Below are 26,187 nucleotides of genomic sequence, written 5' to 3' on the forward strand. Positions count from 1 at the left end.
ACATTCTAGGATGCTTCTCTTTTAACATGTGCATGACTGAGTGACTGGTAGATGCCTAGACTAGAGAACACACTGTAACATGTGTGTGACTGGTAGATGCCTAGAATACAGAACACACTGTAACATGTGAGTGACTGGTAGATGCCTAGAATACAGAACACACTGTAACATGTGAGTGACTGGTAGATGCCTAGACTAGAGAACACACTGTAACATGTGAGTGACTGGTAGATGCCTAGACTAGAGAACACACTGTAACATGTGAGTGACTGGTAGATGCCTAGACTAGAGAACACACTGTAACATGTGAGTGACTGGTAGATGCCTAGACTAGAGAACACACTGTAACATGTGAGTGACTGGTAGATGCCTAGACTAGAGAACACACTGTAACATGTGAGTGACTGGTAGATGCCTAGACTACAGAACACACTAACATGTGAGTGACTGGTAGATGCCTAGACTACAGAACACACTAACATGTGAGTGACTGGTAGATGCCTAGACCACAGCACACACTAACATGTGAGTGACTGGTAGATGCCTAGACTACAGAACACACTAACATGTGAGTGACTGGTAGATGCCTAGACTACAGAACACACTAACATGTGAGTGACTGGTAGATGCCTAGAATACAGAACACACTAACATGTGAGTGACTGGTAGATGCCTAGACCACAGAACACACTAACATGTGAGTGACTGGTAGATGCCTAGACTACAGAACACACTGTAACATGTGAGTGACTGGTAGATGCCTAGACTACAGAACACACTAACATGTGAGTGACTGGTAGATGCCTAGAATACAGAACACACTGTAACATGTGAGTGACTGGTAGATGCCTAGACTACAGAACACACTAACATGTGAGTTACTGGTAGATGCCTAGAATACAGAACACACTGTAACATGTGAGTGACTGGTAGATGCCTAGAATACAGAACACACTAACATGTGAGTGACTGGTAGATACCTCGACCACAGAACACACTGTAACATGTGAGTGACTGGTAGATGCCTAGACCACAGAACACACTAACATGTGAGTGACTGGTAGATGCCTCGACCACAGAACACACTAACATGTGAGTGACTGGTAGATGCCTAGAATACAGAACACACTAACATGTGAGTGACTGGTAGATGCCTAGACCACAGAACACACTGTAACATGTGAGTGACTGGTAGATGCCTAGACCACAGAACACACTGTAACATGTGAGTGACTGGTAAATGCCTAGACTAGAGAACACACTAACATGTTATTTATATGGTGCATATGGGTATCAGTGGAGGCTGCTGAGGGGAGGGCGGCTCATAATGGCATCAAACACATGGAAACCATGTTATTACCAGCTATTACCACGAGCCCATCCTCCCCAATTAAGGTGCCACCAACCCCCTGTGATGGGCACATGCCTCCACTTTACAGCTGCATGGGGCTCTACATGGGAATTGAAGTTATGCTTATCTCCTCTGAATATTAAACAGATGGGTTGGAGCAATCGGCACTTTATACTCCACTTAATTTCCCAGGCAGCCGAGTGGTTTTCAGACAAGTCCCAGGCCACGTCTCTCTGCACCCTGCCAGCTTTAAGCACATTAGTCTATCTGGTCATGTGCTTCATCCTTCTAGCTATGATAAATCCAGCCCAGTCTCGACTCCATATGGTTATTACTGATTGTGGCAGTGTGTCCGAGTGAGTGTTTGAGATTGCACAACTGTGTGTTTGTGTAACATTGGTGGATCCCCACCAGAGGGATTCTATGATACTGCAGAAACACCACTCCCAACACACACGAGAAAAGGATGCAAGTTGCAACCTCTATGGCAGGGGTGTCAAACTCATTCCATACAGGGCCTGGTGTCTGCAGGATTTGGGTTTTTCCCTTTCAATGAAGCCTTAGACAACCAGGTGTGGGGAGTTCCTTACTAATTAATGACCTTAATTCATCAATCAAGTACAAGGGAGGAGCGAAAACCCGCAGACACTCGGCTCTCCGTGGAATGAGTTTGACACCTGTGCTCTATGGTATTCAAATATGCTTTCATGCTAATTCACATTTCCACTTACCAGGAATACTTGTGTTAAGAATTAACTACAATTCAGGTGAGAGGACTAGACTTGAATGCAACACTTTAACTAGTTGCCTTATACACAGATCCCTAGCAACTCAACAAGCACCAGCTGCTACTAATTGCCAATCAGCCTCCTCGCCTGTTTGCAACATTTTAAGTAGTTGTCTTGACCGCAGCTCCTCAACAAGCACCAGCTGCTACTAATTGCCAATCAGCCTCCACACTCACCTTAATCACCACTGCCTCCCTACCTAAACCTGACCAAACTAACATTCCTCCTCTTTGCTCTGTAGTGCATGTCAAGTTACTAGCCTTATCAAGTTGTGCATCCCATCTCCACCTTCTAGCTAGTATCTCTTAGGTTCTTCCACAGATCTCCGGATTGCCATCACCACAGCAACCTAACGACGATGTCTACCTTAGACTCCAAGCCACACTCTACAGAGTCCACTGATCAAGCATGAGCTGCCCAATTCTGTACCACCATGTAAATAAAATTCAAAACCAAATAAATCCTTAACTTCGACCACACCCTCCCCAACCCCATTAAACGTTATCTATGTCATGCTGAAACACTCCACCCTTAGAATTGTTCAGCATATCAACAACCATTTGAACAGTAACATGTTACCTCCAATATCTATTTTCCCGTCTCCACAATAGCATTCAACCTGGCATTTTTGCTTTCCACAACCCGAGTCGTATTGATAACCTTACCAATAAAAGCTATGAAGTCAACTTTATTCATTATCAAAGTGTCCTTTGACACCGCACATTCATGAGGACAACATTTCTGAACAGGCCTTGAAACCATGCCAAGACCACTTGAAGCACCAGCCTCTACAGTAGGTCCACTTACTACAAGTACATCAATGTAAACTCCAATCTGACAGTAGGTCCACCTACAAGTACATCCATGTAAACTCAGTCTGACAGTAGGTCCACCTACTACAAGTACATCCATGTAAACTCAGTCTGACAGTAGGTCCACCTACTACAAGTACATCCATGTAAACTCAGTCTGACAGTAGGTCCACCTACTACAAGTACATCAATGTAAACTCCAATCTGACAGTAGGTCCACCTACTACAAGTACATCCATGTAAACTCAGTCTGACAGTAGGTCCACCTACTACAAGTACATCCATGTAAACTCAGTCTGACAGTAGGTCCACCTACTACAAGTACATCAATGTAAACTCCAATCTGACAGTAGGTCCACCTACTACAAGTACATCCATGTAAACTCAATCTGACAGTAGGTCCACCTACTACAAGTACATCCATGTAAACTCAGTCTGACAGTAGGTCCACCTACTACAAGTACATCCATGTAAACTCAGTCTGACAGTAGGTCCACCTACTACAAGTACATCCATGTAAACTCAATCTGACAGTAGGTCCACCTACTACAAGTACATCCATGTAAACTCAGTCTGACAGTAGGTCCACCTACTACAAGTACATCCATGTAAACTCAATCAGTCTGACAGTAGGTCCACCTACTACAAGTACATCCATGTAAACTCAATCAGTCTGACAGTAGGTCCACCTACTACAGGTACATCCATGTAAGCTCAATGAGTCCACTGTAGTTCTACCAATCTGTTTTACGGCCTCTGCACATGATACATCATGAATGATCCTATATCTCTGAGCCTCTCTCTACACCTGGCATCCACCAAATGCTGCACTGTGTTCTCCCCCACAATTACAGCACTTAACCTTCACATTGCTTCCACATTCACCATAATCACACTTGGCACATCTTTTCTTTCCTTTACCCTGAGCAGCTACATGTCCTATTATTTGACATTTAAAACACTGCAGTGCATGTGTGACAAATTCTCTAACATTGAAACAAAGGAATTCTATCTGTACTTTTCCCAGCAAGACTTTCTCAAACCTCAGCATCACTAATAAGCTTCACTTATTTGACCCTCTTTCCTACTGATCAACTTTTTGGCCTCAATCACTCTGTCCCCCTTCACATTTCCTTTAATATCTGTAGCCAGATCTGTTTTTTTTTTTTTACCTTTATTTAACCAGGTAAGCCAGTTGAGATCAAGTTCTCATATACAACTGCGACCTGGCCAAGATAAAGCAAAGCAGTGTGACAAAAACAACAGAGTTAGACATGGGATAGACAAACATACAGTCAATAACACAATAGAAAAATCTATATACAGCGTGTGCAAATGTAGAAAGGCAATAAATAGGCCATAGTGGCAAAATAATTACAATTTAGCATTAACACTGGAGTGATTGATGTGCAGATGTGCAAGTAGAGATACTGGGGTGCAAAATATAAAAAATATAACAATGTGGGGATGAGGTAGTTGGGTGGGCTATTTATAGATGGGCTGTGTACAGGTGCAGTGATCGATAAGCTGCTCTGACAGCTGATGCTTATAGTTAGTGAGGGAGATGTAAGTCTCCAGCTTCAATGACTTTTGCAATTCGTTCCAGTCATTGGCAGCAGAGAACTGGAAGGAAAGGCAGCCAAAGGAGGTGTTGGCTTTGGGGATAACTAGAGAAATATACCTGTTGGAGCGCGTGCTACGGGTGGGTTTTGCTATGGTGACCAGTGAGCTGAGATAAGGCGGGGCTTTACCTAGCAAAGACTTATAGATGACCTGAAGCCAGTGGGTTTGACGACGGATATGTAGCGAGGGCCAGCCAACGAGAGCATACAGGTCGCAGTGGTGGGTAGTATATGGGGCTTTGTTGACAAAACAGATGGCACTGTGATAGACTAAATCCAATTTGTTGAGTAGAGTGTTGGAGGCTATTTTGTAAATTACATCGCCGAAGTCGAGGATCGGTAGGATAGTCAGTTTTACGAGGGTATGTTTGGTAGCATGAGTGAAGGAGGCTTTGTTGCGAAATAGGAAGCCGATTCTAGATTTAATTTTGTTCTGGAGATGCTTAATGTGAGTCTGGAAGGAGAGTTTACAGTTTAACCAGAAACCTAGGTATTTGTAGTTGTCCACATATTAAGTCAGAACCGTCCAGAGTAGTGATGCTAGTCTGGCGGGCGGGTCCGGGCAGCAATCGGTTGAAGAGCATGCATTTAGTTTTACTTGCATTTAAGAGCAGTTGGAGGCCACGGAAGGAGTGTTGTATGGCATTGAAGCTCGTTTGGAGGTTTGTTAACACAGTGTCCAAAGAGGGGCCAGATGTATCCAGAATGGTGCCGTCTGCGTAGAGGTGGATCAGAGAATCACCAGCAGCAAGAGCGACATCATTGATGTATACAGAGAAGAGAGTCGGCCCGACAATTGAACCCTGTGGCCCCCCCATAGAGACTGCCAGAGGTCCGGACAACAGGCCCTCCAATTTGACACACTGAACTCTATCAGAGAAGTAGTTGGTGAACCAGGCGAGGCAGTCATTTGAGAAACCAAGGCTGTTGAGTCTGCCGATAAGAATGTGGTGATTGACAGAGTCGAAAGCCTTGGCCAGGCCGATGAAGACAGCTGCACAGTACTGTCTTTTATTGATGGAGGTTATGATATCATTTAGGTCCTTGAGCGTGGCTGAGGTTCGCCCATGACCAGCTCGGAAACCAGACTACATAGCGGAGAAGGTACGGTAGGATTCAAAACGGTTGCTTATCTGTTTGTTAACTTTGCTTTCAAAGACTTTAGAAAGACAGGGTAGGATGGATATAGGTCTAACAGTTTGGGTCTAGAGTGTCTCCCCCGTTGAAGAGGGGATGACCGCGGCAGCTTTCCAATCTTTAGGGATCTCAGACAATACGAAAGAGATGTTGAACAGGCTAGTAATAGGGCTAGCAACAATTGTGGTGGATAATTTTAGAAAGAGAGAGTCCAGATTGTCTAGCCCAGCTGATTTGTAAGGGTCCAGATTTTGCAGCTCTTTCAGAACATCAGCCATCTGGATTTGGGTGAAGGAGAAGCGGGGGGGGCAGCTTGGGCAAGTTGCTGCGGGGTGTGCAGGGCTGTTGGCCAGGGTAGGGGTGGCCAGGTGAAAAGCATGGCCAGCCGTAGAAAAATGCTTATTGAAATTCTCAATTATCGTGGATTTATCAGTGGTGACAGTGTTTCCTAGCCTCAGTGCAGTGGGCAGCTGGGAGGAGGTGCTCTTATTATTAATTAAGATGGTGAGCAAAGCACTTAAAGAACAACCCGGCATCCTCTACTGACAGGATGAGGTCAATATCCTTCCAGGATACCCGGGACAGGTCGATTAGAATGTCCTGCTCGCTGAAGTGTTTTAGAGAGCGTTTGACAGTAATGAGTGGTGGTCGTTTGACCGCGGACCCATTACGGACGCAGGTAATGAGGCAGTGATCGCTGAGATCCTGGTTGAAAACAGAGGTGTATTTGGAGGGCAAGTTGGTCATGATGATATCTATGAGGGTGCCCATGTTTACGGATTTAGGGTTGTACCTGATAGGTTCCTTGATAATTTGTGTGAGATTGAGGACATCTAGTTAAGATTGTAGGACTGCCTGGGTGTTACGCATATTCCAGTTTAGGTCACCTAACAGTACGAACTCTGAAGATAGATGGGGGCAATCAATTCACATACGGTGTCCAGGGCACAGCTGTGGGGTGGTCTATAACAAGCGGCAACAGTGAGAGACTTCTGGAAATAACTGTTTGGGCACAGACGTGGATGGTATGACAGAACTCTTCAGGCTCTCTCTGCAGTAGATTGCAACTCTGCCCCTTTGCCATTTCTATCTTGACAGGAAATGTAGTTGGGTATGGACATTTCGGTGGCCTTCCTAAGCCAGGATTCAGACATGGCTAGGACATCAGGGTTGGCTAAAGCAGTGACAATAACAAACTTAGGGAGGAGACTTCTGATGTTAACATGCTTGAAACCAAGGCTTTTACAGTTACAGAAGTAAACAAATGAGTGACATGGGGAGTAGGTGTAGTACTGGAGGCTACAGGGCCTGGGTTAACCTCTACATCACCAGAGGAACAGAGGAGTAGGATAAGGGTACGGCTAAAGGCTATAAGAACTGGTCATCTAGTGCATTGGGAACAGAATAAAAGGAGATTTCTGGGCGTGGTGGAATAGATTAAGAGCATAGTGTACAGACAAGGGTATGGTAGGATGTGATTACAGTGGAGATAAACCTCGGCATTGAGTGACGAGAGGTTGCGTCTCTGGGGGCACCAGTTAAGCCAGGTGAGGTCTCCGCATGCGTGGGACAAAAGAGCTATCTAAGGCATGTTGAGCGGTACTGGGGGCTCTACAGTGAAATAAAACTAACCGAAACAGCAGCAGACAAGGCATATTGACAGAGGCATAAAGCAATCACAGGTATTGGTAGGGAGAGCTAGGACAACAGCTAAATGGCGATGAATGGGCAAAGGGGGTCAGTTAGGTACACACAGGGCCTGAGTTCAAGGCTGGGGCCGACAGATAAACAAAAAGAGGTAGTGTTAATTAACAGTCCAGCAGGTATCAGCTGTGTAGCCGAGGGATCATAAGGGCTAATGAGCAGCAATAGAAGAGTCAAGAAGCCGTTCGGTAGTCGCTACTATGCTAGGCAAGCGGGAGACACGGCGTTCAGAAAGATAGCGGGCCAGGAGATGGGTCTTCGGCGACATCGCAACGGAAAGGCCTGTTGAAACCACAATCGGACGATTACGTCGGCAGACCAGTCGTGATGGATCGGCAAGGCGTCGTGTCGACAATAAGGGGTCCAGGCCAATTGGCAAGATATTGAGACCCCGGTGATGACTCCCCTCAACCTAGAATAAGCACCAGGTCTTTTAATCTTCTCATTAAGCTTTCCCATTTTCAGAATCTTCTCTTGCTGAGCCTGGCTATCACACAATATAAACAATCAACCATTTCCAATGAACCAAGCTAATTTCACTTCACCTACCCCTTTCTCTATGGCATTAGTTAGTTGGATAGGGTGTAAGGCCCTGTAGTCATATCAAACACCATCACCACTCTTGCTTTCTACTTTGGCCCTCTTTACTAGATGCTCCAATGCATTCTGTATCACGATCTGTCTTCTTCCTATGTTGTTACGTACACCTCTTGGAGGGAACACAACACCCTGCTACATCTCAACTCCCCATGGAGTGAAAGTAGTAAGTGATTGTAGGTGCAGATAAGGATGACAGAGGCAGAGAATATGACCATTTACAGGGAATTTATTTCCTTAACACAATAATGTGGGGGAAAAGGGGTTAGACAGAACCAAAGCAAAGAAAGTAAAAGTTAGAGTTCCCTCTCCTACCTACCCACTACTTACCTAACCTTTTAGCACCTCCTGGCACGCTAACCAAAATACAGGGGGTGGTCTGCCAAGGTCTTACCTAGTGTGCATAGACAGTAAATACTACAGGTTATGTATGCCTGCAGGCCTCTTGCCTAAGTACTCCCAAGATGCCTTCTTCCCCCCTGGGAACAAACACAGAATAATTACTAACATTAAGTGAAAAATGTCAATAATCAAAAACACAGTCCTATAGGGATTAAAACCACAAAAAAAAACACTAAGTCCTACCTCAGAAATTGCAGCTACAAAATACCTTCAACAAAACTGTCACTGGGACACAACCAACACAGAACATCAAAGACGCTCCCTTCTTTTGATAAAGGAACACTGGCTTTTATCCAGCTGGAGAAGGAGTTGGTAATTGAAAACAGCTGTTTCCCCTGACGAGAGGGAGGGTTCAGAGCTCCAATCATCGATGGGGCCAACCAATCAGCTGCTTAAAATCCAGGAAGCCTTCCTGAAATATACACATACAAACACATACAAATCCAAAACACAGAAACTGGGGAAGGTAACATATGTCTTTCCACTACCGACCATTCTGGTCATTGACCCTTATCCTCCCGCTCCATAACATCAGAACTGACACCCATATGGTTGCGTCACCAACTTTTTCTCCATTTCGTCCACACTACTCGCTGCCCTTTCCGACCTCGAATCTGTATGTCAGACATTTACTAGCCTTTAGTGCTGAGCATTAAGCAACATTTGGGGGTGGGTGATCACAACCAAACTGACAGGTGCATATACCGCCACCTATCATTCTCACATGCATTCCATTTTCTCAATTAATATTCTAAACCTATTTAAATTTCTGGTCCTTAAACTGTCCGTTTTCTTTTCACAGCAATTTGCATGTTTCTTTTCAACCCAATGGATCTACAACTAATGTGCATTTATTCAGATGCAATTACAGGAAAAGCAACACTCTTTCCATTCAAACTGTGGTTTCAGGCAAACGATTGTTGTAGCTAGCATGAACAAAGCTGTTGCATGATTGCATATGCATTAGAGAAAACACTCATATTTCAACAATAGCCTACTATCAAGTAAGTGACTGCATAATATGCATATTATTGCTACTACGGTTCTGTCATCAACATGATTTTGACGAAAAAGTGCGAAAGGATATCCGGTTCGACCGGAAATCTTATATTTGGCGTTACTGCTGAAAGATATGGCTGCATACATTGTATTAGCCTGCTAACTCGACGTTTACGTTTGACATAAGCTTAATTCTTCGACCAACGTTTTGAAATTGTATGATAACAAGCAAGTTATATCGCTTCTGTAGACACAAAAAAATCGTTAACTATGTTAACGACTTTCTGAGTTTTGTAAATCACGTTAGCTACCAAGCTATACAAAGGAGAAACCAGTTAGCCAGCTACTAGCCTAGTTAGTACTAGGTGGCTAGCTAGTTTAGCTCCTTACGAAGTGTTTTATTGTTATTTTGTTACCAGCTAGATAAAAAAAACATAGCTGGATACATTTGCTGGTGTTACAAAGAAAAAAGCGTCTATCGAGCCTCAATGCCCGAACAAGGCCCAAGGATGAATGGTTTTTCCCTCGGCGAACTATGCTGGCTATTCTGTTGCCCGCCCTGTCCCAGTCGCATCGCATCCAAACTAGCCTTTCTCCCTCCCGAACCCACGTACTCCGTACATACCGATGCTAACGGGACAAGTAGCCTGCATCTATCCGAGCGAGCAGACTGGCAGTACTCCCAACGCGAACTGGACGCTGTCGAGGTGTTCAACACCAGAACCAGTCGGGGAAACCGGCTGGGTTGCATGTTTGTACGATGCGCACCCAACAGCCGGTACACGTTGCTCTTTTCCCACGGTAACGCAGTGGACTTAGGCCAAATGTGCAGTTTCTACATCGGCCTCGGTTCGAGGATAAACTGCAACGTCTTCTCGTATGATTATTCGGGGTACGGTGTCAGCAGCGGGAAACCGTCAGAAAAGAACCTGTATGCGGACATCGAGGCTGCCTGGCAGGTGCTAAGGAACAAGTGAGTATAGCACTAGCCTATACAGCCAGTGTCAACAAGCTAACATGCAAGCTACATAGCTAGTTGGGTTTATTGTATTGGGCTTTGTTAGTTAGCTAACGTTTGCTAGCTACCGTACTCCATTTCTATGGCTGCTCCCCCCCCTCCATATTTGATTACTATGACAACCACTATAACATGCCTACAGAGCTTTTTTATTTATTTGTCTACACAGCTGAGAGCAGAGCATTAGCTATTCATTTATATGGCTGAGAGGACTGGTAACATTAGATTCTGTGCACACGTTTAGGTGGTAGCTAGTTGCATAGTGATTTGATACTTCGCACATATTCAATTGATTTTGTGGCATGCTACTCTGAACATGTCCAGAAGCTTCCATGTTTAAACTTTGATGATCTGTGCAGGCCAGACAACTCCTCTTGAAGCCCACACTGGAACTTTAAACATTAATTTACAATAGTTTGCGTCTTATACTTAATCAGATAAAACCTTCTGAATGAGTCCAAAAACGTTGATCTTCCAGAAATCATAAAAACGATGCTTATGGCAGGGTCAGGGCAGGACGGACTGCCTGGCGTGCTGTGTCATTTTAGTAGCTAGATTACTGAGAGACAACCGCCAACTCCCAGCTTCCTTTCGTTGTTTACTTGCTCTTTATCCTGACAGGCTGTTAGTTCCTTCAGTTTCAGGTAATGTGACTGTCTGTCACATAACTCTTCAATGTAGGCCTATGCCTAGCACAGGAGGCTGGTGGCACCTTAATTGGGGAGGACAGGCTTGTGGTAAAGGCTGGAGTGGAAGCAGTGGAATGGTATCAAACACATGGTTTCCAATATTATAAGCCATCCTCCCCTCAGCAGCCTCCACTGATGTCTTGGTGCTGCCCACGGGACTTAACTCCCAAATTAAGTAGGAAGTAAAGGAGGCCTGGTGCAACTCTGCTGCCGGCACCTTTTCAGTTCCACATTCAATATTCAAGACAACGACAGTGGTTGGATAAAGCAGAAACTTATAGGCAGCCATGTTGCTAGTCTTAATGATTATCCACCAGAAAAGAGACACAAAACGGTTATTTCGCCCCTGCCCACCCGTCCAGCATCACTACTCTGGACGGTTCTGACTTAGAATATGTGGACAACTACAAATACCTAGGTGTCCGGTTAGAGAGGAAACTCTCCTTCCAGACTCACATTAAGCATCTCCAATCCAAAATTAAATCTAGAATCGGCTTCCTATTTTGCAACAAAGCATCCTTCACTCATGCTGCCAAACATACCCTCGTAAAACTGATCATCCTACCGATCCTCGACGTTGGCGATGTCATTTACAAAATAGCCTCCAACACTCTACTCAAAAAATTGGATGCAGTCGATCACAGTGCCATCTGTTTTGTCACCAAAGCCCCATACACTACCCACCACTGCGACCTGTACGCTCTCGTTGGCTGGCCCTCGCTTCATACTCGTCGCCAAACCCACTGGCTCCAGGTCCTCTACAAGTCTTTGCTAGGTAAAGCCCCGCCTTATCTCAGCTCACTTGTCACCATAGCAACACCCACCTATAGCACGTGCTCCAGCAGGTATATTTCTCTGGTCAACCCCAAAGCCAATTCCTCATTTGGCCGCCTTTCCTTCCAGTTCTCTGCTGCCAATGACTGGGACGAACTGCAAAAATCACTGAAGCTGGAGACTCATATCTCCCTCACTAACTTTAAGCACCATGTGTCAGAGCAGCTCACAGATCAATGCACCTGTACATAGTCCATCTGTAAATAGCCCATCCGACTACCTCATCCTCATACTATATTTATTTATTTATTTTGCTCCTTTGCACCCCAGTATCTATACTTGCACATACATCTTCTAATAGGTGAAATAAAAAATTAAAAAAATTAAAGGGGTGCCGGAGCATCTGCCTTCCTATGCAAGAAGTGCCCTTTTGATTGGTGCCGTTTTTATAAACTAATTACTTTTAACATTTTATTTTTAGTCTCTTCTCAATTTGAAATGCAACATTGCCTGTCAAACTAGATACTTTCTCATGAACTCATTAATCTTGATAAAAGTCCCCTCCCTTCTGCCACCACGCGCTTGTCCTCATCGCATGCACCAGCTTCCCACCTGCGCCGGGCAGCGAGTTTGAAATGAATACTGCTTATAGGTTACTTTGGAACTGCTGACATATGTTTGTCCAACTGTGTAGTGAGATGAGGTTAGATACACTTTGAATGCCTGGTGGTTTCACTTAGTGATGCACCGATATGACATACCGATATCCAATATTTTCCTTCCCAAAAAAACTATACCTATATTTACAATTGTAGCTGCCTTTTAGCGTTCTAGTGCAGTTTAAATAGTTGAAACACACACACACACTGACGAAAAAGTTATTTTGTTGGCATTTACGTATGTCCCCTTTACCAGTAAAACATAATCAAAATCTATCTTTCACTTACTTGCTGTGCTGTTTCATTGTTCATTTGTTCATTCTCAACCAGGATTTCATCATACATTGTCAAGCAGTGAAGTTTCAGCTCTGTCTGTCTGTGGCCTCTCTTCCTCAGTGCGCAATGTCACTGTGTCCGTTTCCATCTTGTCCAGCTGTGTCTGTAACATTTCACATAAATCCTGTTTCTTGTCTGCGTCGAAGTAGTGGTCCTTGTACCTAGCATCAAGCATGGTGGCGACACAGGAAAGAGGCTCAGAGAGAATGCCACGAATCGCTTGTTCACAGCCTCGAGTACTTTTGCAAGTTTTAACTGCCGATACAGACCGTGGGGTTTTGTTGAGCAGGCGTTTCAATGCCATGACAGAGGGTATTCCGTCTGCTACATACGCAGTTGATTAGCTTATTTCTTGAGTCCGTTCAAATGGCGCTAGGAGTGTGTTCATGTTTCCAAGTTTCAAACATGTTCCCAAAAGCCATTGAAATGGCAGCAGTGGTATGAGAACCAGCACATTCTTGAGCATGCAATATGGCTTTCCTCAGTACGAAATCCTCAACGACCCACTGTTGCTGTCAGACTCAGCATGCTCATGGGGCTGACATCGCTGGTCCAAATGTCAGCCGAGAAGCTAATGGCAGTAACATAGCAAGTAACTCATAGATGTGAGTTTCAACAATACTGTGTAACTCTGGTAGAGCAACATCTGAAAAATAGCGCCTACTTGGTAGTGTGTACCGGGGCTCGACCAGTCGGCGAAAGCCTACATCATCCACGACAGAACGGTTGATTGTCAAGGGAAATGAATTCCGTTATCTTGGCGTTAATGGATTTTTCCTTTTGAGTTGTCTCGCTGAAATGTCCTTACTCTTTCAAATGACTGCTCGACTTGAACTTGTTTAGTTGTTGGAAGTCTGCGCTTAGTATTTTTCAGATTTTGTCTGTGTAGCGCTGTGTTTTTTGTGGCGTCATTACGTTATCTAGGTATGCACGTCAGCTTTGACATCGGTTTTGCATATAGGCATTAAACTAGACATCGGGCCGATGATGATTTTGGCATTTTTAGCTAATATCGTCCGATTCCGATATGTTCACCGATATATCGTGCATCCCTCATTTCACTAGCTGACCAATCTCACAATGTGTGTTAAGCTCTTAGGAATATTTTTTTCACCTTATCAGTTATTTTAATACATTACTGTGCATTTTCTTGGAACCATTAGTGTCCCTAAAAAATTGAAGTATAAGCTGTATTAATGAAGTCGATTAATTCTATAGGCTACATTTAACAGTGACTCCAGGCTTGATCACTCAAGTGTGAGTCTTTACCAGTTCAAAGCCAGGGAGAAAAGACTTTCAATTCAAACCGTGATCCTTATTAGGTCGAGGAATAACCATTTTGCGAAATTGCACCTTGTGTATTCTACTATTACAACTTTCAAGAGTAAGTTTAACCACCACACACACACACACACACACACACACAGACATTTTGCCAACCACGGATCCAGACTCTAGCTAACCACCATATACTAAAATATCCACACCAGCCACTAGCCAGCCAACCATATATCATGACTTAGAATATTAGGAATATTAGGCTACATTATGAAGATATTATTTAACATCATTGTAGATAAATCATAAACAGTAAAATTATTATAGGTCTAGCTAACTAGCAGATTTACATTCATCGTCATCAACATCAATGTTCAGCTGATAGCCTACCCTCTTTTCCCCATGTCAATCATGTTTTTGTGCCACACTGGGCGGCAGGTAGTGGTTAAGAACATTGGGTCAGTAACAGAAAGGTCATTGGTTCTAATCACTGAGCAGACTAGGTGAAAAATCAGTCTGTGCCCTTGATCAACCCCCTTAACCCCAATTGCTCCTGTAAGTCTGCTAACTGACTCGAATGTAACGAACTAGCTTGTGATTGTGTTGCATTAATAAATAGGCCGATGCTAAAAAATAACTAGCCGCTGAAGCAGTTTGTACAGTATGTTATACATTTCTACATATGAATTCTGAAAGTATATATTTTTTATATGGTGCTTTTTATTTTTAGAACCTGTCCCCTGAAAGGTCTGTGCACGGTCCTGCACACCACCAGTGTTCAACAAAGGAATAGGGGCCTTGGACTAGCTCCTTTTGTTATTTCCAACAGTTTTCAAGTTACCTTTTCTTATTGGGCTATTGTCGCTTGGCAGCAGTTGTCAAGCAAAGTGGTGTCAAACCATTTTCCCTGGACGTGTTTGACACAATCAGCCTTTTCAGGAGAATGTCAGCTGTAATTGAGTGAGCAAATGAATGGCTCTATAAAGTGGGCTGCTGCTGCCCTGACGTGCTTCAGGAGAAGCCAGTGTGACACGTTGAGAGCCTGCCTTCAGTGCCTGGTGATAAAGCCCCCTTCAGTCACAATGGCCTGGTGATAAAGTCCCCTAGTGTGGGAATGCACGTGTGTTTGCAATTGTGTAAGCCTTTCATCATTCCTCTCTTAAACAGCAGTTTGAGTGATACATGTTTGCCTGCCTGAAGGCAGGACTGTATCAGTATCAACTTCCCACCACTATTTCAACTCGTTTAATTTGCATTCTATTCCGCTGCCTTCCGATGGGTAATGGCAGGAGCTTCTCCATCATAAACCTCACAGCCATCCTGTCATTGGGATCTGCCACCATATTTGTTATATTGTGTTTATTGTACTTATCAGTTCAGTGCAACTGTGGCATCTTTACCAGTGTTGCAGCCGACTTCACGTCATGCAATGCTCTGTGAGCTTTCTTTGGCCTTATGTTTTAATACAGCTATGATTACGGAAGAACAAATTACTTACACACTGTAATTCATTTTGTTTGCTCGCTGTCACACACTGATCAATAATCCTGGCGCTGAACCTCTTCCCTCAAATGAACATGAATTAAAAATAGGATCACAGAAGAATAACACGTACTCCAGCCAGGCCATCTCATCTCCCATTCCAAACACGTCTCTAATTAAAACTGGATTTGACAGATTGTCTGAATGCCATTGAAGGGAGAGCCTTTAACAACTCCTCCTTTTGTGCATTAAACATGAAAACATTTTATTATGCCCTGAACCTCCTGAGCTGCCTGCCCATGCATGAAAACACTGTTCATCATTTCTCTGCTCTTTGGGGTGGCTGCCGTACCTGCGGAAAATATTTATGTTTATTCAATATCTTTTTAATCACATTTGGTGGGAAACCATTAAGATTGTGCCTGGAAACAAACACGTGCGCACGCACACAACCAATTTGATTTCTTAGAAATGAAAAAGGCCTACCTCGGGCTACTCTCTTGAATTGGACAAAGTTGACTAGTGTTCAGTTATTCAGATAGCTACATCAATACTGCTCATTAACGGCTCACTTGATGTGGTGTGTCTCATTCCTGTTGTGGTTGTAAAGCCTCAGCTGAGGAGAGCCCATATCCCAACCACCCTGCCTGTAACACACTGACTTCACATCTCTCGGATGCCGTTGATTTAAAGGGATAGTTAACCCAAAATATCAGTCTGTCTGCAGGTTTTAGACTTAAAGGGGTCTGTTGTGTCGATCCCACTATATGCGTTCAGAGAAATCCGCAGGCCTCGGTCCCATTTGAATTGGAAAGATTGTCAGTGGCACCATATTATTCCATTTCATTAAATGGTGCCCATCTTTCCCACTGTTTGACTTGAGACTATTTTTTAGGTATATGTGAATGCATCTGTCATTCTTTTATACAGGGGTAGGTGGTGAAGTAGGCCTATCCCTTGAAGCAGGGTGCAGGGTTTGGTTTTTGCCCCGGCACTACACAGCTGATTCATCAAGCTTTGATTATTTGAATCAGCTGTGTCGTGTTAGGGCAAAAACCAAAAGGTGTAGTTTGGGAAACCCTGCCTTGAAGTATGCCATGCAGTTAGTTGGCACTATTGTATAGGCTAGGCTTAGGTTAGCCTACGTAATGAGACCAATATACTAGGGCTGGACGGTATACCGGTATTGATGCACAGACTGGTTTGGGTGTTTACTTTACTTTCTATAATGGTATTTCAATGTTTGGTTTGTTAAATGTGATACGCCATTTTGTTTTTATAGTTTACTCCACTACTTGAGTCGTCTCTCTCCCTCTCTCACCAACCCCGCCACCTGTCACTCAAGGAGTGCAGTTGTTGATCGACCATGAGATCATTTGCTGACTGTTCACTCTTCAGTCTGCATGATCAATGCACTGATGCAACAATATGTTGATGACAACGATGCTGCTTTCCACTTCGCTTCTTAATATAAATCCACAAATGCAATTTATAATGACACCTAGTTTGTGTATCTTACTGTCTGCAAACAGCTTGTCTTTGCGTAGCAAGTTGTGGCTACAATAAATCGTTAGCCGCTAATTGCTAGTTAGATGAAATGTACTGAGTCAGCGAAAACATAGCTAGCTAATACAGCCTGATACCTGTGCTGGTGTAGGCCGAAAATCAGAGAGGAATAGGCAAAGCATGAATATGTTAACTACATGAAGTAAGATAACATTTTAATGTAACCAAAGATTATAGGGTCCCACTCCCCTGGGAAACACTGACCAACAATTTGGTTCCTACCCTGTCGCAGTAACGCCTGCATTGAGAATCTATTAGTATTGTAATTCCTAATTCTATGAACGCCTCCATGGCTTTTTCATTGCTTGTCACATCAAACAACACTCTTATTCAGTGCCCAATACATTTTAACTTTAGAATTTGAATAATCATTTGATTTCCATGATTCCAACAGTTCACCTAAGTATATTGATCTAAATCGCAATTGCAATATTTGGTTAAAAATAAGGCCTTTTTTTTTGCCCTGCCTTATAAAGTGCAGAAAGCATTCACACCCCTTTTCCCACATTTTGTTGTTGCAAAGTGGGATTAAAATAGATTTTAAAAAATTCTCGCAACAACCTACACAATTATTCAACGTCAAAGTGAAAGAAAAGTTCTCACATTTGTAAAAAAAAATTTTAAAATAAAATTGTTTTACAAATTATCTTGACTAAATAAGTATTTCACTTCTTGCCGCACGGATCCCTTTAGCGGGATCATTTTCGTAAACAACCGCTGAATTGCAGAGCACCCCAAAAAATATATATGTATATTTATAATCATGAAATCACAAATGAAATATACCAAAACACAGCTTAGCTTGTTGTTAATCCACCTATCGTGTCAGATTTTGAAAATATGCTTTACAGCGAAAGCAATCCAAGCGTTTGAGTTTATCAATCACTAGACAAAACAGTAAGAACAGCTAGCCTCAAATTAGCTTGGTCACGAAAGTCAGAAAAGCAATAAAATTAATCTCTTACCTTTGATAATCTTCGGATGTTTGCACTCACGAGACTCCCAGTTACACAATAAATGTTATTTTTGTTAGATAAAGATTAGTTTTATAACCAAAAACCGCCATTTGGTTTGCGTATTATGTTCAGAAAACCACAGGCTCGTTCCGGTCCTGAAAGGCAGACGAAAATTCCAAAAAGTATCCGTAATGTTCGTAGAAACATGTCAAACGTTTTTTATAATCAATCCTCAGGTTGTTTTTAACATGCATAATAGATCATATTTCAACCGGGCGGTAACCTATTCAATACTACAGAGAAAGAAAATGTTGAGCTACATCTCTCGCACGCAGGTGTAACAGTATAACTTTAAACCGTCCCCTCGCCCCGACACGGGCGCGAACCAGGGACCCTCTGCACACATCAACAACTGACACCCACGAAGCGTCGTTACCCATCGCTCCACAAAAGCCGCGGCCCTTGCAGAGCAAGGTGAAACACTACTTCTAGGTTTCAGAGCAAGTGACGTAACTGATTGAAACGCTAGTAGCGCGTACCCGCTAACTAGCTAGCCATTTCACATCCGTTACACAGGAACTAATCAAAGGACACCTGATGCGTTTTGAAAAATCTCGCAAATTTTTCTAAATAAAAGCTTGAAACTATGTCTAAAGCCTGGTCACAGCCTGAGGAAGCCATTGGGAAAGGAATCTGGTTGATACCCCTTTAAATGGAGGAGGGGCAGGCAACGGAACAGGGATTTTTCCAAATAAAAGGAACTTCCGGGTTGGATTTCCTCAGGTTTTCGCCTGCACAATCAGTTCTGTTATACTCACAGACAATATTTTGACAGTTTTGGAAACTTTAGAGTGTTTTCTATCCTAATCTGTCAATTATATGCATATTCTAGCATCTGGACCTGAGAAATAGTCCGTTTACCTTGGAAACGTTATTTTTCCAAACATAAAAAGTCTGCCCCCTAGCTGAAAGAAGTTAACCCTGAGTCAATACATGTTAGAATTGCCTTTGGCAGCTAGTCTTTCTGGGTAAGTCTCAGCGCTTTCCACACATGGATTGTGCAACATATGCCTGTTATGTTTTTAATTTCTTAAAGTTCTGTCCAATTAGTTTGTTGATCATTACTAGACAACCATTTTCAGGTCTTGCCATAGATTTTTAAGCAGATTTAAGTCAAAACTGTAACTCAGCCATGCAAGAACATTCACTGTCTTCTTGGTAAGCAACTCCAGTGTATATTTGGCCTTGTGTTTTAGGTTATTGAAAGGTGAGTTCATCTCCCAGGTTCTGGTGGAAAGCAGACTGAACCAGGTTTTTCTCTAGGATTTTTCCGGTGCTTAGATCCATTCCGTTTCATTTTTATGCTGAAACTCCCCAGTTGATAATGATTACAAGCATACCCATAACATGATGCAGCCATCACTATGCTTAAAAATATGGAGAGTGGTTCTCAGTAATTTGTTGTATTGGATTTACCCCAAACATAACAAAATGTTAGTTGCTATGCCACATTTTTTGCAGTATTGCTTTAGTGCCTTGCTGTAAACAGTATGCATGTTTTGGAATATTTTTAGTCTCTTCAGGCTTCCTTATCACTGTTATTTAGATTAGTATTAAAGAGTAACTACAATATTGTAGATCCATCCTCAGTTTTCTCCTATCACAGCCATTAAACAAACTGTTTTAAAGTCACCATTGGCCTCATACTGAATTCCCTGAGTGGTTTCCCTCCTCTCCAGCAACTGAGTTAGGAAGGATGCCTGTATCTTTGTAGTGTCTGGGTGTATTGATACACCATCCAAAGTATAATGAATAACTTGCTCAAAGGGATATTCACTGTCTGCTTTTTTATTTTTGCCCTTTGCGAGGCATTGGAAAACCTTCCTGGTCTTTGTGGTTGAATCTGTGTTTGAAATTCACTGCTTGACTGAGGGACCTTACAGATAATTGTACGTGTGGGGTACAGAGATGAGGTAGGTATTCACAAATCATGTTAAACACTTATTGCGCACTGTGAGTCCATGCAACTTAGTATATGATTTGTTCAGCAAATGTTTACTCCTGAACTTATGTAGGCTTGCCATAACAAAGGGGTTGAATACTCAAGACATTTCAGCTTTTCATTTTTTATTATTTAGTAAAAATATCAAAAAACATAATTCCACTTTGTCATTATGGGGTATTGTGTGTAGGCCAGTGACATAGTCTAAATGTAATCCATTTCAAATTCAGGCCCTAACACAACAAAATGTGGAAAAAGTCCAGGCGTGAGAATATTCAGTCCAATCAAAGCTACTGTAGATATAACGCGATTTGACGTTGTTTTATCTGTGGCCAATGACCTTGAGCCTTCTTGGATGGACACTTGTAATCGAAGTCTATGGCAGAACCCAAGGACTCACATTTTTTATGTCTACCCTTACTAAATGCAGGTAAAGTAGTGTCCCCATGAGTGACAGAACACTGAGCCAATCACGGTGCAATGCTGAGCTAATCACCGTGCAATGTTCCTATTTTCTGCTGGCCTGCCCCACCACCACAGAAAGCACTGAGCTTGGGTGAAACACCTGCATTTTGTAGTTGCCTTACTCAAGAAAACAAAAAAGAGACCATGTTTGTATGCGGCTTTATTAACTCAATGATATATATTTTTACATTGTTTGCAAACTGATATGTGACACGTATTGCCAAAATAACAGGCAAGACAGGCAACCCCCCCCCCCCCCCCCCATGTATTTTCTGCCCCACCTGCCCTGAATGACAGGTCGCCATTGTGTTGTGAGACGAGCCTGATGCTGCTCACCTTGCATCGCACACCGTAATATTCTCTCCAAGCTACAGTCATATTAATGTCATGTCAGTTTGAATAGGCCTCTGTCCTCGTGCATGATACGGTTATTTTCAACACAGCTAAGGGCAGTCACAAAGTTAAGGGACAGATTCCTCAAATGTCATTGCTATCAGAGGGCAATGAAAAGAAAGCAGAAAAACCCTCCTTTATTGGTTTCATTCTTTTATTACTACTTGTCTTTCTTTCTCTGTCATCCCTCACTGTTGCCGGGGTAACGCTGGCGGGAGTGGAGGTGTGCTCCGGCATAGATGAAGTGTGGTTTCCCCCATGCCCTGAGACAAGATTACTGCCCCATTTAGAGGAGATGGCTGAATGCTAGGGAAGGGCCAGACACAATATCCCCAAGCTTCCGGAAATGATTTGGTCTGTTATAATACCCTACCTGTAGAATCAATTCAAATCCAACCTAATGTAGGCCTTCTGAACATGAATGCATAGGGTTTTGCCAGCTGAACATGCAGGTTACTCAGTGCATTAAAAGTACTGATCAGAAAGTGAGGATGAAGTTTTCATGATGTCAGATCATATACCAGAAGTCCACAGCATGGCCTTAATATATGTTCTGTGGCTGCATCTGAAATGACACCCTGATCCTATTATAGGCTGGACCAGGGTTTCCCAAACGTGGTCCTGGGGCCCCCCCTGGGTGCATGCTTTGGTTTTTGCCCTAGCACTACACAGCCTATTTAAAATAACCAACTCATCAAGCTTTGATTATTTGATTCAGCTGTGTAGTGGTAGGGCAAAACCCAAAACGTGGGTTTTGGACAGAGTTTAGGAAACCCTGGGCAAGTACACTACATTTGTTTTTGCCTGGGTTGCTTGGCGCTCTGCCCAAAGGAGTGCACTATAGGAAATGAGGTGCCATTTCAGACGTATACACTAATATAGGCCTTCTGATTTCGACTGGTCTACCTAGCTAGCACAAGATGGGCGACCTCAACCTCTCTAGCCTTGGTAATGCTCTGCAGGCAGGTGTGATATGTTTGTCCGGATTACCACAGGAGCTGCTTTGTAAATGAGGTCACCCTCTGCATTAATCTGCCCTCCGGTACAGTACTATAAAGTCCTGTGGATGCCATACCCTGCCTAGTAACACACCCTCTGCATTAATCTGCCCTCCGGTACAGTACTATAAAGTCCTGTGGATGCCATACCCTGCCTAGTAACACACCCTCTGCATTAATCTGCCCTCCGGTACAGTACTATAAAGTCCTGTGGATGCCATACCCTGCCTAGTAACACACCCTCTGCATTAATCTGCCCTCCGGTACAGTACTATAAAGTCCTGTGGATGCCATACCCTGCCTAGTAACACACCCTCTGCATTAATCTGCCCTCCGGTACAGTACTATAAAGTCCTGTGGATGCCATACCCTGCCTAGTAACACACCCTCTGCGTTAATCTGCCCTCCGGTACAGTACTATAAAGTCCTGTGGATGCCATACCCTGCCTAGTAACACACCCTCTGCGTTAATCTGCCCTCCGGTACAGTACTATAAAGTCCTGTGGATGCCATACCCTGCCTAGTAACACACCCTCTGCGTTAATCTGCCCTCCGGTACAGTACTATAAAGTCCTGTGGATGCCATACCCTGCCTAGTAACACACCCTCTGCATTAATCTGCCCTCCGGTACAGTACTATAAAGTCCTGTGGATGCCATACCCTGCCTAGTAACACACAGGCTGCATTTCATTCCAGATAGGTTTTTCTCCTTGCTTGCTCAACGTTTCCAAGATGGTCGTGCCATGTTATTGTTGAAATAGTGGTGAAGAGACACTTGACGTACACATGACGCAGAGCTGTAGTCGTGACTCACTGTTGTGCTCTGCCTGACCCCCTGAGGTTACAGGGAGACAGAATTTACAGTGCTCGTTACACGCCATGTTGGCCTTCTGCTTTATGGGCTTGAAGTACATGTCTGTAGGTCGTAAATCTCCTTCTGTATCTTCACATCACGACTCACCATCACCCCTGGGACTGTCTCTGGGACAGGTTGGGGATGGGAGAGAAGGGACAGTGTTACCCTGGTTAACCTGTAGGTGGTGTTTGATCATCCTAGTGTAGGCCTAGCTGATGCAGGGGTATGAGGTAATAACATGGCTATATGCAGGTAGTACCAGTACCAAGTCAATGTGCCTGTGTATGAGGTAATAACATGGCTATATGCAGGGAGTACCAGTACCATGTTATTACGTCATAACCCTGCACATTGACTTGGTACTGGTACTCCCTGCATATAGCCATGTTATTGTTATTCACTGTGCATTTATTCCTTGTGTCACTAAATGTTTCATTTGTTACTTTTTATTTTTAACACTGCATTGAAGGACCCGTAAGCAAGTATTTCACTGTTAGTCTACACCTGTTGTTTACGAAGCATGTGACAAATAAAATTGGATTTGATGTCCTATTGAGAGCCTGACAAATAACCCGCCTTGTTGCTAAGCTACATGTTGTAAACTAAGTATAGGTTCAGATATGGAACCATATTTCTTGTCCAGTTTGAATCCCTGTAATAAATCATATACAAAGGGCTGCTAATTGTTGCCAATAAATGAAAATGATGAATAAGCAGACCTTAAAATCCCTCAACTTCACCTGGCCATGCACATCTTCTCTACACCAGCTCTAGAGTCACAACTTCACCTGGCCATGCACATCTTCTCTACACCAGCTCTAGAGTCACAACTTCTGGCCATGCACCTCTTCTCTACACCAGCTCTAGAGTCACAACTTCTGGCCATGCACCTCTTCTCTACACCAGCTCTAGAGTCACAACTTCTGGCCATGCACCTCTTCTCTACACCAGCTCTAGAGTCACAACTTCACCTGGCCATGCACCTCTTCTCTACACCAGCTCTAGAGTCACAACTTCACCTGGCCATGCACCTCTTCTCTACACCAGCTCTAGAGTCACAACTTCACCTGGCCATGCACCTCTTCTCTACACCAGCTCGAGAGTCACAACTGGTTTTGTGGAGGAACCCTCCTTCTTTCTTAACATGCACATCAATAAACAAGCTAGTGTATGCTAATGTCGCTCATTACAGTTCTCACACAGCCCCATCATTTAGGCTTAGCCCCATGCTGCACCTCTGTTTACGTGCAGCTAATAACATTGCACTAAATTATTCATTGGTGGGAGGCTTAGCTTTATCAATCCCGCTGAATTCATTTGACCCTTTTCCCCACCCATAAAGCACGTGAACATTGAACTATATCCACGAGGGGATTAAGTCATTACGGCAAAATAATTGAACTATTTAAAAAAGGGGTCTGGAATGTACGTTGTGCCCAGTTTCTAATCCTCCACAGCTGTCAACATGTTAGGGCGATTTGGAACAAGGATCAATCAAACACTCACTGTCGTGTTGGCAGTGTCTTCTCTGAAGCCCTCGGTGGTGCGTCATGGTCTCTTTGTGCTCCAGGGACTAAGGACTTGAGAGAGCATAGCCCTACACCAGTTGTTTCATCCTCCAGAGGGGATGTGCTTTTTAATGCTCCTTTTCTACAAGCGTTAAGGATTTTTAACACCATGCCTCTTTTGTGTTTTCAGGCAAATAGGGTCAACGGGCCAAATGGTTACAATGTGGGTGAAGTGCACCAGAGTACTCCATAAATGCTTGGTCTGTACCCTTGGCTGATCCCGGACCTACTGCTCCCTCAGGATGCTCATCCTGTCTCTTCCCTGTTCCCTTCCTACCGTGGCGGGGTCTGGCTAGCCTCATAGCTATGCCTGGTGCTCTGTGGGAGAAGCAGATTCTAGTATGGACAGTAGAGTACAGGCCAAGCTAAAGAGAGGCTGGGTTGCATTTGATGGTAATGCGCCCACATCCAGCAGACTGTCCAGGTGCAGGCTGTAGGCTATTAGACCATGTGACCTGACATGGGAAAACTCCAGGGCCTGGCTTAAAGATATTCTTTGAAAATAAAGGAAAAGACGAAACTCTGAAATCCTCAATACAATGCAGGTGGAGTATCAGTTTCAACGCAGCACCCTTCCGCCCCCCGGGGGTGGAGTATCAGTTTCATCGCAGCACCCTTCAACCCCACGGGGGTGGAGTATCAGTTTCAACGCAGCACCCTTCCGTCCCACGGGGGTGGAGTATCAGTTTCAACGCAGCACCCTTCCGCCCCCCGGGGGTGGAGTATCAGTTTCAACGCAGCACCCTTCCGCCCCCCGGGGGTGGAGTATCAGTTTCATCGCAGCACCCTTCCGTCCCACGGGGGTGGAGTATCAGTTTCAACGCAGCACCCTTCCGCCCCCCGGGGGTGGAGTATCAGTTTCATCGCAGCACCCTTCCGCCCCCCGGGGGTGGAGTATCAGTTTCAACGCAGCACCCTTCCGCCCCCCGGGGGTGGAGTATCAGTTTCATCGCAGCACCCTTCTTTCCCACGGGGGTGGAGTATCAGTTTCAACGCAGCACCCTTCAGCCCCACGGGGGTGGATTATCAGTTTCAACGCAGCACCCTTCCGTCCCACGGCGGTGGAGTATCAGTTTCAACGCAGCACCCTTCCGTCCCACGGGGGTGGAGTATCAGTTTCAACGCAGCACCCTTCAGCCCCACGGGGGGTGGAGTATCAGTTTCAACGCAGCACCCTTCAGCCCCACGGGGGGTGGAGTATCAGTTTCAACGCAGCACCCTTCAGCCCCACGGGGGTGGATTATCAGTTTCAACACAGCACCCTTCCGCCCCACGGGGGGTGGAGTATCAGTTTCAACGCAGCACCCTTCCGTCCCACGGGGGTGGAGTATCAGTTTCAACGCAGCACCCTTCCGTCCCACGGGGGTGGATTATCAGTTTCAACGCAGCACCCTTCCGTCCCACGGGGGTGGAGTATCAGTTTCAACGCAGCACCCTTCCGTCCCACGGGGGTGGAGTATCAGTTTCAACGCAGCACCCTTCCGTCCCACGGGGGTGGAGTATCAGTTTCAACGCAGCACCCTTCCGCCCCACGGGGGTGGAGTATCAGTTTCAACGCAGCACCCTTCCGCCCCCCGGGGGTGGAGTATCAGTTTCAACGCAGCACCCTTCCGCCCCCCGGGGGTGGAGTATCAGTTTCATCGCAGCACCCTTCAGCCCCACGGGGGTGGAGTATCAGTTTCAACGCAGCACCCTTCCGTCCCACGGGGGTGGAGTATCAGTTTCAACGCAGCA

General features: G+C 44.4%; 1 protein-coding gene across 1 annotated transcript in view; it reads left to right on the forward strand.

Moving 5' to 3' along the window:
- The first annotated feature begins 9,516 nt into the window (after positions 1-9,516).
- LOC120041966 (alpha/beta hydrolase domain-containing protein 17C) overlaps positions 9,517-26,187 on the forward strand; it is a 50,980-nt gene continuing 34,309 nt past the window's right edge. The window contains exon 1 of the mRNA XM_038986841.1: positions 9,517-10,385. Coding sequence (XP_038842769.1) covers positions 9,901-10,385 — 485 coding nt within the window. The 5' untranslated portion in view covers positions 9,517-9,900. The remainder of the gene's footprint in view (positions 10,386-26,187) is intronic.

Source organism: Salvelinus namaycush, unplaced genomic scaffold, assembly GCF_016432855.1.
Source record: "Salvelinus namaycush isolate Seneca unplaced genomic scaffold, SaNama_1.0 Scaffold596, whole genome shotgun sequence".
Classification (NCBI taxonomy): domain Eukaryota; kingdom Metazoa; phylum Chordata; class Actinopteri; order Salmoniformes; family Salmonidae; genus Salvelinus; species Salvelinus namaycush.